The 18,673-nt window shown below is 33.4% G+C and overlaps 1 protein-coding gene across 1 annotated transcript in view; it reads left to right on the forward strand.

The window, feature by feature from the left end:
* The window catches only part of HFM1 (helicase for meiosis 1), a 37,235-nt gene extending 20,745 nt beyond the window's left edge, over window positions 1-16,490 (forward strand). The window contains 18 exon segments of the mRNA XM_032192319.1: window positions 50-156; window positions 249-296; window positions 490-587; window positions 676-807; window positions 3,652-3,737; window positions 4,667-4,750; window positions 5,868-6,025; window positions 6,735-6,838; window positions 8,386-8,541; window positions 8,969-9,064; window positions 9,474-9,592; window positions 10,458-10,540; window positions 10,853-10,962; window positions 13,786-13,884; window positions 14,691-14,781; window positions 15,057-15,162; window positions 15,596-15,750; window positions 16,020-16,490. Of these exon segments, the coding sequence (XP_032048210.1) occupies window positions 50-156; window positions 249-296; window positions 490-587; window positions 676-807; window positions 3,652-3,737; window positions 4,667-4,750; window positions 5,868-6,025; window positions 6,735-6,838; window positions 8,386-8,541; window positions 8,969-9,064; window positions 9,474-9,592; window positions 10,458-10,540; window positions 10,853-10,962; window positions 13,786-13,884; window positions 14,691-14,781; window positions 15,057-15,162; window positions 15,596-15,750; window positions 16,020-16,086 (1,899 nt within the window). The 3' untranslated portion in view covers window positions 16,087-16,490.
* Window positions 16,491-18,673: the final 2,183 nt, after the last annotated feature.

The raw sequence follows: 18,673 nt of genomic DNA on the forward strand, positions 1-18,673 counted from the left end.
AATGGCAGAGAACGAAAAAAAAATGTTAAGAAAAGTTAAATTGTTACAGGTTACAATGATCTCCAACTGCGCAGAATTTCTGGATGGTCAAGTTAAGAATAAATGAAAGAAAATACTGAACACTTTGAATAAAGACAAGGACAAAATAACCGTCAGGTATGAAAAATTAAATATGTTGAAAAAGAAAAGTATATTTTTAGTAACAAATAAAAATGAATAGCAGAAAATAAATATATTTTCATGTGTAGGTTTCCATTGGAGGGAAAGATTAAAACAAGAGAAATGAAAATAAACTGGTAAGTATTACACTGTATTGTTAATTTTTATTGAAAACTGTCATTTTGTGGCTGTTGAAATCTCTGCTACAATCTGTGTCACTTTATATATTTTATTGTTTCTGTTCAGATTTTTTTTGTTTTCCAATAGAAACTTGTTATATAAGCTGTACTATAAGCGAAGTATAACAAGATGTGACTATTTCTCTTTCAGTCTTATTCAGGCTCAGCTAGGATGCATTCCTATTCAAGACTTTACTTTGACACAAGATACTGGCAAAATATTTAGAAATGGCATAAGAATTACTAGATGTATGGTAAAATTTAATCCTTTTTTTCTATATACAGTGTAAAAAAATATATTTGATCTTATTAATACAAGTCAATCATATTTTTACAGGGTTGTCTGACTTTCTGGCATCAAGTAAAACCAATTTTTCTGCATTATTAAACTCCGTGATTTTAGCTAAGTGTTTCAGGTGCAAACTTTGGGAAAATTCACTTCATGTGTCTAAACAATTGGAAAAAATTGGTAGGTACCATTCAGAAATGATAAAGATATAATTAGAAATGTAATCAAAAGTCATTATCAGCCTCTGGAGTGCCTGTTTACATAATTAAATGTTTCTCCCAGTTACCCATTTGCCACGGTTGAGTGTCACGGTTGTTAGAAGTCTGTCATGATCTTGGGTAAAAGTAATCCATTTGTTAATTTCCTTCAGGGTTTCAAAGTGGTTTATATGGAGTTGTTCTTTTTTTCATAATACTCATTTCATTGAGTATTTTGGACATACTCCACATTTGTGTGATTGCATACCTCTGACTACAATTTACCTTCCTTTTCAAGCAGCTGTTACCAATAAGTTTTGCTACTCATATGCGTGAAAGCCATTTAATTTGCATTGAAGTGGATGGTAACCATGAAATTGAAATTGAAATAATTTTGCTGTGCATGAGAGATTCTTATACATGAAGATCACAACTTTCTAATAGTGTTCTTCCTATTAGTGTGTCCCGTTACTAAATGAACTTCTGTCTGGAAGTGCAGATCTGTCATAATTACTTGAAAAGGAATTCAGAATTTTGGAGCCATCTGTACAACAAAAATGTAGTTACTCTTGTTTGAGGTAGAATATGTCTTTTTGCTGTAATGTCTGATCTTATACTTTCATGCTTTCAGAATTCACTGCAGTTCTTTGCATTTGTTCTTTAAAGACACATCTACTGTGTATAAAACAGTATACTACAGAGGTCTGCAAATTAGTGAGCGCCTAAGCCAGGAAATCCATATGGTACAGTACATTACAGATTTACCAGCTTGGGTGCAGGATCAGTGTTGTTTCTTTCATGTGGATTCAAACTAGGAGACAGGGCTTGTTAGCTTCTGCACAGCATAACACATCGTGGTGGAAACCCATTTTCAATATTTCTGAATCTGTGCATAGAATCATCTGAGGAGTCTGCCTCATGTTTACCATTTCTAGGTGATTGGAATGAATGGAATAAATATGGCACTTGCAGTGTTGACAAATCCTCTCCTGTATATTACATTCAATAGAATGAATTCAGCTCTATTTTTTTAATAATAGAAGTACTATATATATTTATACATCTCTGTCCCCATTACCTTTTTTTTCTTTGTATTTTTTCTTGTGCTGTCATTGCTCTTGCACCATATGTTATAAAGGATTTATAATTTTCAAATTTTCATTTATTCCACTCACAGGCTTCTTTAACAGTCTACTTACAGTTAACTATTTTTCCCTGCATCAAATAGTTATTGAATTGATACAGATATTATTATGTTTCATTCTTGATCTCTGTCATGCTAGGGCAGTCCATTCTATTTCTTTGTGAGTTACGTGGAATATTTGAGCTCACAGAAATTTACTGATATCATATAACATATTTAGAAATCTCTAATTTTTAAACTCTTTTCACAGTATGTTATTTTTTGAATCTTAAAAAAGGCTCAATAATTGGCACTTCCTTTATACCACTGACTGTTCTTTTTAACTGAGCTTGTATGTGATTCTTGCTGAATTTCTACAAATATCTATTTGTTACTCTTGTCCAGTAATGATGCTACCTCTGGCTCAGATACCTGGATTCTGTTTGCTTGTTTTCACAGACAGAGCAAACAGTTGCCATCCAGGATTTTATCATATCTACTACATTTTCAGTTTGAGTTTAATTCATCAGAAATAAAGATGAGGAGAAGTATCATTTGTATCTTATGTTTTCTTCATTAATGGAAACTATTCTACCATTTCAGGAGCTATAACAAAAGAGCTAGTCTTCAGCTTCATTTAAAGAGCAAGGCACCAGCACTAAGTGAAGTAGCTGCAGAAGTAATAAGTAATAGTCTTTAGTCTTCAAACTTTTTGCAGAGCTTCTGTAAATAAGAGGAGAGCTGAGAAAAGGTGCTTTCCCCAAGTCAGACCCAAAAGGTGTTCAAATATACTTAAAGGAAGGAAGGGTCTAAACAAGTCCCTTATGTTTTTTTCTGAATCGTTAAATTCTTGAGTTGAAATGCGTCCTTTCTTGAAAGAGTGCTTTAACATGTCCTCCAAAAGGCAATCTTGAGTTGTCTCCTAAGAGGTTTCCAACCTAATTTTCAGATTTCTTTTACTGTTCGTATGGAATTATGCATGGTGAGTAGACCTACTCATTCTATGTATCTTTTATCTAAAATTATTCCAGTCATTGTAGTACATGTAGACTGTAGTTCTAGCTAACAAAATGGCTTTTCACATGTAGAGTGTTGACTCTAAGTCTCACTATAAGTGTAAAAGAACTGAGAATCATGAAGAGGAATAAGGTTGTATATAGAATTCTCTGCTAATCTGCTTGTCATGTGGCAGATAAATGGCAAAATATTTGGTGAAACATGCAAACATTCCTAGAAGTTTATAATACATCTTTTTTTCCTTGAGTGAATTTCATTATTAGTTTGCTCAAAAACTTTGAAATTCTATGACTTTAACATATAATCCTTGGATAGGATACTTTGTCTCAAATTTTATTCTCCATGTGGGTGACATGCTCTTTCTTCATCACATGTACATAGAGCACTTGTTTGTTGACTCCTGTAGAAAGCGATCTAAAATCTGTTTTATACTAGAAAATGTTTATTAAAAAGTCAGTATTACAATGTTAAATGTTTTCTTCTTCTCTTTACTAATGGATACATGGAATTTTTACTAAAATATTTAATCTACTGAAAAGAAATTTTGTGATTTCCTGGGTAAAAAACTAGGAGCAAGCATACATTAAAATGATTTCAGCATTTTTTTTTACTTCCTATAATGCAGTTTAGAATAATTAGAGATTAACAATTGCCACTTAACAGCATAAAACTAATTTTTTTTCACAGGTGTATCATTGTCAAATGCTATGGTAAATGCTGGGCTGACAACATTTAAAAAAATAGAAGAGACAAATGCAAGGGAACTTGAATTGGTAATTTATTATTTTGTATGCAGATAAACATGATGAGGAAAGTAATATGTCTGCTATGTGAGTGCCAGAAAAATTGAGCATTTTAAGTGGTTTATTCATTTATGCTGGTAATTTTAAAAAGTTTGGCTACTTATTTTTTCTTAATGTGTGTAATGTTTTGTTTTAGCAAATTTTATGTGGATGACTTTACTGATTTGGCTGGATTTGGAAAGTAGTTGCTTAAATACAAAGAATTCCTTTATTAACATGATTTGAAACAAAAGGCAACATGCATTCCCCTTTTAGCAGTGTTTGTAAATAAATATTTCCTTTTGTATTTTTTTCTGTTGCACTTAATTTATCTTGATAGTGAAAATCATGAATTACCGTTATTACTAGTTTTAGTTAAAAAAAAAAAAAAAAAATGGTCATAGAATAAAATTCTTCTTGAATTATCTATAGAACTCTCCTTATTGTGGTCGAGTTAGATTTGGTTCTTGGCTTCTTTTCTGAGGAATCTGCTTTTCCAATGTTTTGGAATATGTAATACATTTCTAAATGAAATTGATCTTACTCAGGTTTGGGGTTAGAATTTTTTTTTTTCTTGCCGTCTTTCCCAGTTTCCCTGAAATTTCTGTTTTCTTTTGTTTTCACTAAAGCTGGGGCAACATAGAAGCATCAACTCATAAAACCTGACTAGTTTTTTAAGGTCATGGGCTAGTTCATTGGCTGTTACCTGAACAGAAGAGATAGCAACAGAAAATGTATTGTAATTTTCCTTTCTTTTGGCTATGTTGTTATTGTGGGCATCACTGACAGTAGAGAAATAGTAGTGGTAAGGCTTTTGTCTATGACATAATTATTCTGGTGACTTTGATTCCTTGAATTTACATTTGTGTCAACTTCTCTGATCAGCTGAATGTATCAGAAATGAAATTAAATCTTTACAGATTTTAAACAGACATCCTCCTTTTGGAAACCAGATAAAAGAATCTGTTTTGCATCTTCCAAAATATGAACTTGACATTGAACAGGTAATGCTTCTATATTTATTTTATGATTTTATTCTAAGATTGTTAAAAGAAAGCAAATAGTAACATTAGAAAATATTAAGCCTTCGCTGGTTGAAGATTACATGGTGTTGTGGCCTCATTCCACCTTGTATAATAAAACTTAAACAAAACTGAAAACTCTGAAGGACAGCTTTGGAATAAACATTCTCTATCACACCTCACTTCTCTCTTTCTCCTCACCCCTCTCTAAAAAGTAATTTATATTAGAGTTGCAAACCAGTATGTTGACGTTCTAGCTTAGTATGTGAATCTGAGAGTTCTATTTTAAATGTTTGAAAAATAAAAATAAAAGAAAACTCTGGAGACATGAAAAACAATTGTATAAAACTTACAGAACACGCATTAACTAATGTTTGTTTTCTGTGTCACACTGAGGAATATATATAAAGTGATTGCATTAACGTAACTGGTGCCATTTCAATGGCAGTGTGTAATCTAACGTTCTAATCCTGTGTGCTTTGAGGTTCTGATATGCATTCTGTCTATGTCTTTGAGCGAGTCACATAGTCACTTTGCTTCAGTTTTCTGAAATGAGAAATTTGAAAAATAACCTTAAAGTGTCTTGTGAATTTGGTACAAATGAAGAAACCTTTGAAGTTAAAAATTGTATACATGTACATGTATGGAACACTATTTTTATAATGATCAGTTCTATTTTAGTTTTTCATTTGACTTAATATCTGATGAGTGTCTCTAAAGTTGTTTGCAGAAGAAAGGTGTAACAATGGTAAATTGTTAAAGAGGAATGCTGGAATGGCAAAACCTTTAATCTCAAAACTGTATCAAAATATGCAATTTTCTTCTTGTATCCTTCTCTTGCCATAGAAGAGAGGAGGTTTATTTAGGGGGTTTGATGTAGACTGTGTTTTTTCTCAATATTTAATCAAATTTAGGATATTTGGCTATGGAGAAGATTAGTACTGTGTAAGAGCATTGAAGCACAATAAATAAAAAATGTACTTTAAATTGCTCAAAATGAGCTTTTCTGCTTGTGTCAGTGCTTAAAACTTTATGGAAGGACATGTTTTACTTTGCATATTTTAACAGTTAAGTCATTTTCTATATCATTTGTTTCTAGCTTCCAAAATACAGTGATACACTGGCTGAAATCTTAGTAACCATCAAATTAACAAACTTTGAGCAGCTACAGACAAAGAGAACAGCACCAGATTTTCACTATGTTACATTGATCATAGGAGATGCTGACAATCAAGTAATTTTTATTCAGAAAATAATGTATGTATGTTCAGGTTTTTTTCTCAGATCTTTTTAAGTGTGTTGCCATTTAATCCTTTGTCTTGCAGTTTTGGCAGTACTTTTTAAGGAAGCCAAATGGTACAAAATTAGTCTTTGTCCTATAGCATTTTCTAGTCACTCAGTTGTCATCTAAAACTCTGCATGAGACTCAGTACAAAAACAAAACAAAAAACAAAACATCACACTTGTATGCTTGTCAGTACACAGGTATGTGTACAAGTACAACAATGGTGCCATGTTATAGGAGTCATCATAATCTAATTTCCACATAAATACAAAACACATAGAATATCTAGTAAAAAGATACATTCTCAAGCTGTTACTTGTGATTATTAGCTATATTTCTTTAATTAAATCACTGTCAAAATTGTTTTTTACTCAGAGATTAAATTCTCCAGTTGGATAAATTATGCTTGGAGCAAATGGGAGGAGAGAAAAAGTCTTTTCTAACTGTGTGATTTTCACACGAGTTCTGGCCAAAGTCTTGCACTTTTGTCAGAACTGAAACTGATCATGGCTCTCTTATGGCTATAGATCAAATAATATTGGAAGATCATTCTTAAGCCACTTATCAAGCAAAATCTGAGAACCAAGGCCAAATAAAGACTCTCACATGGTTACTGATACCATAGTATACAGTCTTGTTTTCATCAACCATGTCTAATAATACTTTACTGGTACATTACAGGGATTCAGTGTTGCTAAAAACTGGAAATTGGATGAAGAAAATTGAAGTGAGAAGAGCTCTTAAATCAGAGGACATTAGTATAAATTTAATTAGTTCTGATTATGGTAAGTTAATTAGTATACTTGTAATTAAAAGCAACTGCATAAGAATTTTGAATAAATTATTAAAACACTGTATATCAAACCAAAATATGATAAAATGAACTTAAATGTAAACAAAATTCTATGAATTGTTTTTTTTTTTTTTTTTTTTTTTTTTTTACTATGTTGAGTGTTACCTGACTTTCCTAATTACAAATTTATTTATTTACTAGAATATTAATGTACTGGGAAACATCAAAATTGTTATTAGGAGATAGAATTTTGCTCTGATGGTACAGATAAGGATTCTCTTCTGTCCTTCACCTGCAAGTTGAATTAACTTTTAGTAGGCATAAACTGTCAGCTTTATAGATTACTTATGCTGGGAAGAACTGTATTTGCAAATGGCTAGATTTTCCATTCTTTGTTTTGTGTATAAGATTGTTAGACACAGATCCATCTACACCTCAGCAGCAAGAAATTTCTGCAGCGGAAAATGTTGTTTCTTAAGGTGTGAAGATTTAAGCATTGTTTCCCTCAATGTCAGTTTCCATGAAATTGAAGCTACAGCAGTAGATAAGGAGAGAGAGTAACGAGCTTTCAAATAGAATTTGAAATATAATTTAAATATGAACTGGCTGCATTAAATTCTTCATCCTGCTCCACTTGTAAAGAACATGACTGTGTGTTAGATTAACTGAAGTATATTCGATGTTTCCATGATAAACATTAAATATTAGTACTATTACAGTCATCCAACCTAGAATAATCTGTACTTCTATGTATAAACCTGTGCCTCGGGGAGGAAGGAATGTTTTCTAACCAAATAAGATGAATTAAAAATTGTTCTTTTATTACTACTTAGCTATCTACAAGTTGTACTGAGTACAGTAAAACTCAACTCAATGGTTAGTTTCTCTGAAATTGTCCCTTTGGTAACTGAAGTTGTGCTAAAAGCAGGTTGTCTTTAAAGCACACTTCTGTTTTGGACATGAAGGAAATGCTCACATTTTTGAAAAGCCTGACTCATTTTCCAGCAATATTTGCCTATTAAAGGCAAAAATACTCTTTTTTACAAATGGTGTCTCACAGTCCCTTACAAATCTTAGTTTAATCATAACCTGAACTAGAAACATTAGCATTCAACTTCAAAGGTACTATCAACATTTTCATTTTACTCCTTTTTCAATACAGAGCTGCTGATAGTCCTGTAACGGAGACTATTGTACAGTTTTAAAGTGAAAATTGTATCAACAATGCAAAGCCAGGAATAAACTTAGTTGTACAGAAACATAGAAAAATATGGTTAATGGGGATAAGTATATACTACATAGCTACATTACTTATGTAGCAATGATGGCTTTAATTTTGGAGGGTTTTTTAAATCTCAGTCATTAGGAATCCATTCATATAATAGCTTACTTTTAATGGTACATTATCCTAACAGATTCCCATAGTCTTTTAATAAAGATTTATAGTTAAATCATTTAGAAAAGTGGATGTAATCAGTAGTTTCAGAAACAGTTCGTAGCAATTTAATTTTGTTTTTTGTTTTTTTTTTTTTTTCAAAGTTGGCCTTGACATACAGCAAGCATTTACAGCCTTTTACTTAATGCCAAGAACAGTTGGAGGTAAAGTAGTTACAAATAAAAAATTGGAAGCTGAGTCTCCACTTGGTATGTATTACGGCTCACCGCACAGTCCGCCAGCAGCAGACGTAGATACAGGTAAATGGTGAGATCACACCGTCTGGCTAATACCAAAGTCAACAGAAAAATGAATTTTACTTTTAGTGCAGAGTTAGATCTGTATTCATCCATACTGTTTCTTTCTCAAGTATAACAAGAATATAGTCCTGTTGTTTCTCCTTGTCAAGGACTACAGTGCAATTCTTTGATTAATTTGAAATTAAGAAAAATCATGTGTTTGGTGTCTAATACTACAGCTTGAATCTCAGAATGGTGATAGTGTCTGTTTTTTCAGTCTTTGTTAATTTCTTTCCATCTACATTGCTTGGGCATCCCAAAGTGTTGTTGAAGGCAACAAAACTCCAGTGACCCAGATTACTTTTAGCCCATCTTACACTGCACGAGGTACTCTCTCAACAATACATACAAAATAAAAAAGGAGCATTTCTGTATTGTATTTATCTAGGAAGCAGATCTAAAGAAGAGCATACCTACAAGAAATATGGGAACAGAGAGTGCAACCATCGCTGTAAAAATAAAGATGTATGTGGACATGACTGCTGTGAGTTTCATTAAATCTATTATTTCTTTTACTTTTAGATGTGTGTAATTTACAATAGTTCCATTTATAGTTCCATATCTACATTAGCAGAAGTGGTGCAAGCAAGAGTCAGACTTAAGTTTTTGCTATGATGCAGTCATAAAAATACTAATAAAACATTTTGTTAATAAAACTTTTGTAGGGATTACAATGACTAATAATATTTTTCAGATCATTTAGGATATGATTTAAGTGCAATACCAAACTTGACTTTTTTTATAAATATTAGTGTGTGAAATCTTTGAACTAGTGTATTAAATCTTTTATTAAAAGATACTGAACTTAGTGGCAAAGTTTCCATAGATTTGGAAAGAATTAGGATTTATCCTTTCTAAACTAATCTGAAGATTCTTTGAATTCTCTTTATCAGGTAAAACTGGAGTACCTCCAAAGTCTGAGATGAATGGAGATTCTAAGTTTACTTTGTACTTAGCTGATTTAAGGAGCAGGAACTCAATTTCATCTGTACCCCCAGTAAAGCGATTAAAGGTTTGTTTGAATACAGTCAGCATTTGAATAGTTTTATTTTATTTCATTATGTATTTGTATATATTTGTTTGCAGTATTTGTTTGAGCAATTCATAGGTAAATAAATACATGCAAGTTTGTCTGTATGGACCGTGAGAAGCAAAGCAATAGAAAGGTCCAGGAATCTTTGACAGGTTACACTGCTGTTTAGAAGGCTTCCAACGGTACGCTTCTCTTTGTTTTTACTTTTATGGCATTTCATAGATCTTAGTAGGTTAAGGACAGAGGCATCATTGGAAGGCACTGTATTGTGATTTGATTTTGGCAAAATACAACCTGAACAAAACCAAAAACTGGTATACATCAAAGTAATGCTACTAGGAGACCTGTTTGTGTTGACACAGAGATCCACTTGTTTATGAGAAAATAAACTACATTGGTTTTTACCTCTGAAAGATTTAAAGGCTTACACTTTACATATTTGAATGTAATACCAAATGGATGTTCTCTACAGAGAGAATGATATTTGAGATATTGGAGTGTTTTATTTACTATTCACAGCTTTTTTGTTTGTTTCTTTGCAATAGAGAATAATATAGCCTACAGCTAATATAGAAGAAAGTCAGTGATACCCGGACTGACTTTGCCAGGCTACTTGGATAACTACAGTAGAAGCATGTCATTCAAATCTTTTTAATGGATCCCAAGAACTATTTTTTTTTTAATGATTTTTAAAATGATTTTTTTTGTAATGATTTTTTAAAGTGATTTTTAAGTGATTTTTTAAAATATGCTATCTTGTTACAATATTAATAATATAAGTCAGATAATTTTAAAAAGTGCTTTTCAATGTTTGTCTTTTTGGTTAATAACCTGCTTTCTTTAGATGCAGATGTTAAATCAAGCTCAGAATGTGGATCTCAAACATTTTGGTTTTGTATCCAAATCCTTGATGCCAGCGTTGTCAAGGTATTTATTATATATATATATATACACACATATATATACACACATATATATACACACATATATATACACACATATATATACACACATATATATACACACATATATATACACACATATATATACACACATATATATACACACATATATATACACACATATATATACACACATATATATACACACATATATATATATTCTAATTTAGGTATTATGTTAAATTTTCACAACTAACAACTGTTCTCTGAATAAAATCATTTTTGTTGCAGCTTTCTTTAACTGTTTTAGTGACATGCAACTATTTTTTTTAAATAGGTCTGGCAATAAACAGTTGTCTTCGTCACCTTCAGTGGACCTGGTAGATAATGTTAATAGCCTAGGAATATCTCAGAAACAACTGCAATCCTGGAATTATGGAAAGAGTAGTAAGTTATTACTAATCTTTGAAATCATCATTTTCACTGTTTCGAGTTGTACGTACCTTATAAACTCAAACTTTTTGAAATCACCACAGTAAACAATACAGCATTATAGAATGCTGAATGTATAGGGAAATACAGTGGCCTTCGTTGGCTTTTTTTCTGGTATCAGTAAGAATTGCAAATGCAGATCTAAGCCTGTACATGTATTTTTATATGAACCAGTAACGAGTAAATTCAAATATATGAGGGTACAAATCTGTAAATACTTCCTTTAATATATTTCCACTGAAGCCACTTGTAGTGCAAAAGGAACTTTCCTCCTACTTACCTTTTCTTCTTAACTTCATACCTACTGAAAGAAGTTAGTGAAATAAGAGCTTTTTGTTTGATGGTTAACAAAATATGACCGTTCAATAACTGAGTTCATAACTAGAAAATATCTCTATCTGAAAAAACATTTCTTTGTTCTATTTCTCTTGCAGTGAAATGACATTAATGTTTTACATTTGTGGTTAAATGATCAGTCTTTATTATCAGTATGTAACCATGATATTCTCCTCACTGCATGCTCTTTGCTGTTGTATTTGGTTACTGTAAATTTATGTGAATCAGGTTTTGATTATACAAGATTTTGGCTAAACAAGTAGCAACATCAATGTATAGAACATATTCAGACATATAAGAAACACTGCTGAGATAAACTGATATATTTTTAGCTTGTATTTCCTTAAGTGGTTGCATCTATACTGCATCATTTCGTTTTTACTTAATACTCTGAAGGTGGGATTGCAACCCTGTTCCTTTCAATTTATACTTCAGATTTTCCTGCCGTACTCATTTATCTGCTATATTTGTTACTTAGTCTTAAGATGGAAGACTGTTGCATAACCATATTATCAGTTGCTTTGTGGGAGTCAGTTAGTATACAATATAACTGTGTATAACAATACATTCACAGGAAGATAGGTGAATATTCCAGTATAGCTATACTCTATGCTGAAGAAATCTTAAGGCAAATACTCTGTCATCAAGAGGACATGATAGATGTAACTGGATAGTACCAGAAGAGGTAATCTTGGCCATATTGACTGGGCCAGCTACGTTTTAAAAATGCAACCAAAATAGTTCTAATGAAAAAAGGTGTCAAATTCTATGATTTATATAGGGTTATCTGCATCTGTGATACGATGTCTTTCCATGCTATATGAATAAATGCAAGGAGTTGAGAATATACTGTGAAATGTAGTGATCTAAGCCTATGGTTCAGGTATTTTAAAGTGTGTGCATGTCTGTAATAATGCACCATGCTGACTGTACACACCCAAATTTACAAATTTACACACCCAAATTTACAATATAAGTGCCTTCAAAGTGCTTCTTCCAGCCACTGTGGAAGTGGATCTTTGATTTGAGCCTGTCCTGCTTTCCCTCTGTTGAAAGGGAAATCTAGATCAGGGTTCCTCAGACATATTAGGGCTGTGGCACTTGTCTGGTGCTGGAGGGGGAGTATGGCAGAAAAGAGATTAAAAAAAATCAGCAAAGAATTGGATTGGTAGTGAAGAAAGAGAACACAACAAATGAAAGGGAGAGAAAGTGAGAGAAATTGTCTTTGCACCAGAAAATAAAGTACTTTAAAACATTAAGTATCACACTTTAGTTAAGAATGTTAACAATAGTGCTTGAAAATGTGTTTGTCATGGTGTACTGGGTCTGGCTGGGATGTTAACTTTCCCTGCAGCAGCCCATACAGTGCTGTGCTCTGCACTTGGCACTAGAACAGCAGTGGGATCACACCAGTGTTGTGTCTGCTGCTTGAGCAGTGCTGGCACAGCATCAGGACTCTCTCTAACCCTCCAAGGGGGTGGGTAAAAAGTGAGAAGAGAAACATCACCAGGGCAGCTGACCTAAACCAGCCAAAGGGATATTCCATACCATATGATGTCACACTCAGCAATAAAAGGTGGAAACAGGAGGAAGAGAGGAGGGGTGGGCTCTCATGAAAATGTTGGTCCTCCTCCTGAATGCTGGCTACGTGCGTTGAGGCCCTGTTTCAAGGACGTGGTCAAGCATCGCTCGTTGGTAGGAAGTAGAGAGTAATTTCTTTCCTCTGCACTTCCACATAGCCTTTATTTGTTTTGTTTTGTTTTGTTTTCCCTTTCCCCCTCCCTTTTCCCCTTCCCCCCCCTTTTTTTCCCCTTTAGTTAAATTGTTTGGTTAATAATAATCTTTCCTTAATAATTATTATTTTTTTCCCCTTTAATTAAATTACCCTTATCTCAACCTATGAGTTGTTCTTTACTTTACTTCTTCCCCTCCTCATCTAAGGAGGGGGAGTGAGAGAGCGGTTGTGGTGTTTAGCTGCCTACCACGGTAAAACCACCACACATGGCTAGTTCTTAGGCATTGGATTGGACGAGAGGAAGACAGCAGTTAGGCTTTTGGAGATCTGAAGGGAAGAAAGGACCAAATTAAAAGTCTTAAATCTGGGTTCTAATACTTCTGACAAAGGAAAAGAATGAAATTGTGGTATTTGAAAAGTTTTATTTTTTTAAGGCTTATTCACTAGAATCTACAGTGAGGATAACTTTTCTCAAAATAACACAGAAAAGAGTGCATATGTGACAATCCTTCTTTCAGTAGATTGAACAACTGGTTTTAAAACACAGAAGTTTTTGTTGTACTTGTCCATGGATTACAGCTTTCTCTTTGAATCATTCAGTATTTGTAAGTGAGAAAAGCCAAGAGACAATGACATCAAAAAATATCTTAAAGAATCTTCAATGCATAACTTGACTAACAGAGATAAAAGCAGATGGTGTTTTTCAGGTGCTTCAGACGTGAACTCCGAACTGAGAGATGACATTTGGAATGATCTTGATGATGAAATATTAGTATATGCTAGTGACTTTTCCAGTGGAGAATTGGGTAAGATTGTTTTAATAAAATAAATTCTGTACTGTATACAAATTTTTTTACAGAGTTGCGGTGGTTTAACCCTGACAGGTAGCTCAGTTCTTTCACGCTACTCTCTCACTCCTGCTCCTTCATAGAAAAGGGGGAGAAAATATGATGAAAACAAGCTCGTGAGTTGGGATAAGAACAAGGGAGATCACTCACCAGTTATGTCACTTGCAAAACAGATTCAGGACAAATAATGTAATTTTTTACATATTGATAACAGACTACAGCAGTGAGAACTAAAATCAAACTAAAAACACCTTTGCCCCATTTACCCTATTCTACCTACTCCTCACTAGCAGTGTGGGGGAATGAGGTCTGTGGTTAGTCCCTAGCACTTCATCTCCGCTGCTCCATCACAGTCACTCTCTGCCCCTGCTGCATGTGGGGTCCCTCCCATGGGATGTCATCCTTCCCAAACTGATCATGCGTGGACTTCCCACAGGCAGCAGCTCTTCAAGAACTGCTCCAACATGGATCCATACCATGGGGTCTGTCCATCAGGGGCAGCTCCCCCCAGACCCCCTGCTCCCATGTGGGTTCCTCTCCATGGGCTGCAGCTCTGGCCCGGGGCCCGCTCCTGTGGGGGCTCCTCAGTGGGCCGCAGCCTCCTCCAGGCTGCATCGACCTCCTGTGCCATGGGCTCCTCCGTGGGCTGCAGCGTGGATATCAGCTTTTCAAACTATTATTGATGATACTGTGTAAAATATTTGCAGTGTTTTTAGGCTGTTTCTGGCTTTTAAGAAAAAAAAAAATAAATCATTTTTACATAGACCATGGAAATACCTGCCTTCACGTTCCAGATGAGCATGAAACACCTTGCAAGTATACAACAAGCAAAGCTACAAGTGACATTTCAAAAGGGTAAGCATTATATAATTAATTGCAATTTTATTGTTATAAAATATTGTCAATATTTTACTTGTATTTGCATTCACATTTATATGTTTGTATGTATAATTAAATGTATAGAAGGTTGTTTGTTCACTGATAAAATAGAGTGAAATTTCAACTTAAAAAAATAGAATTGATAAATAGTTTGAAATCATTTAAGTGTAGGGGGAAAGTCCTGAACTGAAAAGTAAACCACTTTGCACTTCTGTAAATAATACTTATATTATTCAACTTCATATTTTCAGTTCTTGCACATTACAAGGTGAGACCAGTAGTCAGAACCCATTCTTTTCTGTGCTTAATAGCTCATCAAAAGTGGAATTACGTGTACAGAGTGGATATATAAATATGGTGAGTAAAAATAATTTTATAACATGATCACCTATACTTATATTAGTCTTTCATGAGCAAATATACTTACCATATCTGACATGTGCATCATTTCAGACAGAGAGAGTTTCTGAACCTCTCTGAGTTGTCCAAATGTGGAAGAAACATGCATTGTGTGTTCAGTGTGATGGTCATGATTCAAACAGATAGGACTTGAGTTCACCAGAACTACAGAAGCTTTCACCTGTGAATTCACTTTATATAGAATGATTTTTGAAAATATCTATTCAATAGCCACAGTTCTGCAAAGTCATCCAAGCATATATTTATTGTGTGCTTAAAGCCTTGTCAATTATGATAATACCGATGTAAATATCTATCCTACATACTACAATAATGGCAGTTTGTCTTTCAGTTAGTTATTTTAACCGTTATTTTAATGTTTGTCTTGCAGATGAGTTTTCAAGAAGAAAAGCATTCAAATCCTTCACAAGAGCTGAAAAATATACAGTGTTCTTCAATCTCAAAAACAATCTCCGACTCTTTTAAATTCACTAGGAAAGAAGATTTTTTTTTCACAAAAGAACAGGAAGAAGAAATAGAGCCCAGGTAATGAAAAGCTATGTGAGTTTTTTCTGTTGCCCCAGTGTTCAGGTGTTTAGTTCTTTGTGGCAATTCATTAATTTCTTACAACTGTGTTTTTAAAAGATGAATTTGCACAGTTAGTAGTAGCAGTTAACTTTTCTTAGGAAGGAAAAAACAACTATTTTGTTTGTCTTGATGTCTTTAGGATACAGTTTGCATAGTGCTCCTGATTTCATAGATTTTGATATATTGTACCTAATTTATTTGTTTGTTTCTCTCTTACTCTTCATTAGATATCTTCTGGATGATGAAATCAGTGATGTCAAGCCTTTACTTGGACTATTTGATGATATACTGTAAAACTGTATAAAAAAATAAAAACTGATGACATACTGTAAAAATATATTGTAAGTGCTTAAAAAAATGTTAGCCATTATTCCTGAATGAAGCCTTTGAATGCTGTTAAGAGAATTTATTTTCTGTTGTGTTAACTATTTACCAATAGTGGGATTGCTGCATAGAGTAGATAGTTGTTTTGTTTATTTAAAAAAAAAAAAAAAGTTGATATATAATTAATGGAATTCTGGATATGTTATCTCGTTTTGAAATTGCTTAAATCTTTGTTGACCTTGTTGTTTTCAGGATTGCAAAGAAAAATATAGAAATGAGTCAAAAGAGTTCTCAGGCTGAGGGTGTTTCTACAGACAAAGTAAAAATCACATGAGAGACAGTAGGCTGTCTATTATGTTTCCTACTTCTAAGTACTGTTTAAATGAACAAAAGATTCTTTCCTCAAAAATTTCTTAAAGCTTTTTGGTTATGTCTGTCAGTTTTTCTAATGCTGAATTTTACATAATAATGATTCTGTAAAATAATTAGATTTAAAATCAAATAAGTTCTAGTAGAATGGTCAATTATTCTAGACTATATTCCTTCTGACAGTGCTGTCAACTGGTTGATAAAAAAAAAAGTGCAACTTCCTTCATGCAAATGTGTTCCCAGGATCTCAATAAAACAATTGTTTAATGTCTATAAACAATATTCTAAAGTTGTGTTTAGCTGTTCACTTTAATACTTGAGGTCAAAAAATGTACATTTATGCACCCCTGTACAAACTTAGACAACCAAGTATTGGATTTAGCAATCTTCTTACAGCTGTAGTGTTTGAACAGTAGACCTTACAAGTTCAATGGATAGAAAAATATATAATATTACCTAAAATCCGTAAGAAGATAATATTAAATTTCACTTGTTAATTATTAAAAATGTGTAGAATTGAAATGTTAAAACCACACATGGCAACTTAGCTGTTTGTTCTTGCAACATTGTTTGAGGTGCAACCAAATACAACTGTTTTGCTATACTACACGGTTGTATGTTTCTTGGCTAATATGTTACTTTATTCCAGTGTTGTATTCCTTACACCTTTGATTTGCTTTTAGATATAACTCTTTCCTTATAAAAGAACGGTCAAGTGCAAGTAGCCTCACTCAACTGGTCCATAACTTTTTGACTATGCAAATTCCAGCAGGCCCAAGTTTATGACTCACTTTGGTGTACCTCAAATATTTCACTGCATCTGTAAGTTAGTATTATGTTAGACCTCTTCATGCCTGAACAGGCTCATTGCTAGCTCACTCCCATTGTCAATTCTGGTGTTAGTCCCTTTCATGGTTTGAAGAACTGGGAGGTAGTAACAGGAACTTTTCATTTTTGAGTTTCCTTTCTTATCCCATGATTGTTTTTGCAAGTTTCCTTCCTGCTAAAACAGAGGACAGCAGACTTAGTGTTCCTCATCTTCCAAATCAAGCATCTTTTTACAGACAAGCTGCTGAGGAGTGGTTTGACTACCTAGATACAGGTGCCAAGTTTCATTTTTGATGCCTTAGAGAATCTTCCTTCAGCTGCATCTGAAGAGCACAGATCTCCCACATGAAGGTGTTCCAGGTACTCTGCGGTGTCTAAAATGGCACTTCCTGCCTGTGTTTAAGAACCCAACCCTCCTCACTGCCTGAAATGAGGTTGCTTTGTTTGTTTTCCCCACAGATTTATAGTTCCTATTATGTAGCATTCTTTAATTGCCCTTGTATCCTGCTGTTCTGTGGGGTGTTACCTTGCAACAACTAATTGGGCTGTTCTTCAGTTTCTTCAGATTTGATAAGGGCATAGCAATACATAGCAATACAAAGCTGAGCTTCAATTATGGAGAATAAGAGGGGCAGGAGAATGAAATGATTTGTATAATTTTGTGATTATATATAATTCGTGTAATCTTGTAGTGATACAACTTGTGACTTTTCAAAACCTTGCTTCTATACCAGTTGTTCAGGTCTCACCAGCAATCTGAATGTGCTTCTGATAGCAGGTGCTACACTTTTTCATGCTTGTCTGCATGAAGCTCCTTTTAAATGCTCAGAACTGTGAGACAGTGACTGTAATGGTCATGCTTATGTCTTCATAAAAATGAATAGGGTATTTGTTTCTCTGTACTAAAGTATTTTTTCAGATTGGGGATGGTCTTTGGCCTCATTTCTGCACTGAGAGTGTATTTCCATTTTTCTCTGAAATATTCTGGTAAGCTTTGTAACTTAATGTTACAACTTAAAGTTTTGTTACGTGATGTAACTAACTTGCCACTTTTGCTTGAATTTTTAGTATAATCTAAATATATCCACTTACTCTTAGCTTAGTTTATAGGCTTATATTTAGATTGTTACTTCAAAGAAAATTATCCTTGCAAATATTTTATCTTCCAATTAAAATATTTTCCAGTGGAAGAGTTCAGTAGTTATTGTTTGATTTCATGAAGGTTGAAGCTGATTAATTCTCTGATGCTGTATTCAGGTTTTTTCCTTCAGTTGGTTTTAAAAGGCTTTTATTTCCATTTTCATCCATAGGCAGAACACATGATAGTAAACGCATTTCAGTACTTTCAGACTATTTGGAG

Source organism: Aythya fuligula, chromosome 8 (assembly GCF_009819795.1).
Source record: "Aythya fuligula isolate bAytFul2 chromosome 8, bAytFul2.pri, whole genome shotgun sequence".
NCBI classification, from domain to species: Eukaryota; Metazoa; Chordata; class Aves; order Anseriformes; family Anatidae; genus Aythya; species Aythya fuligula.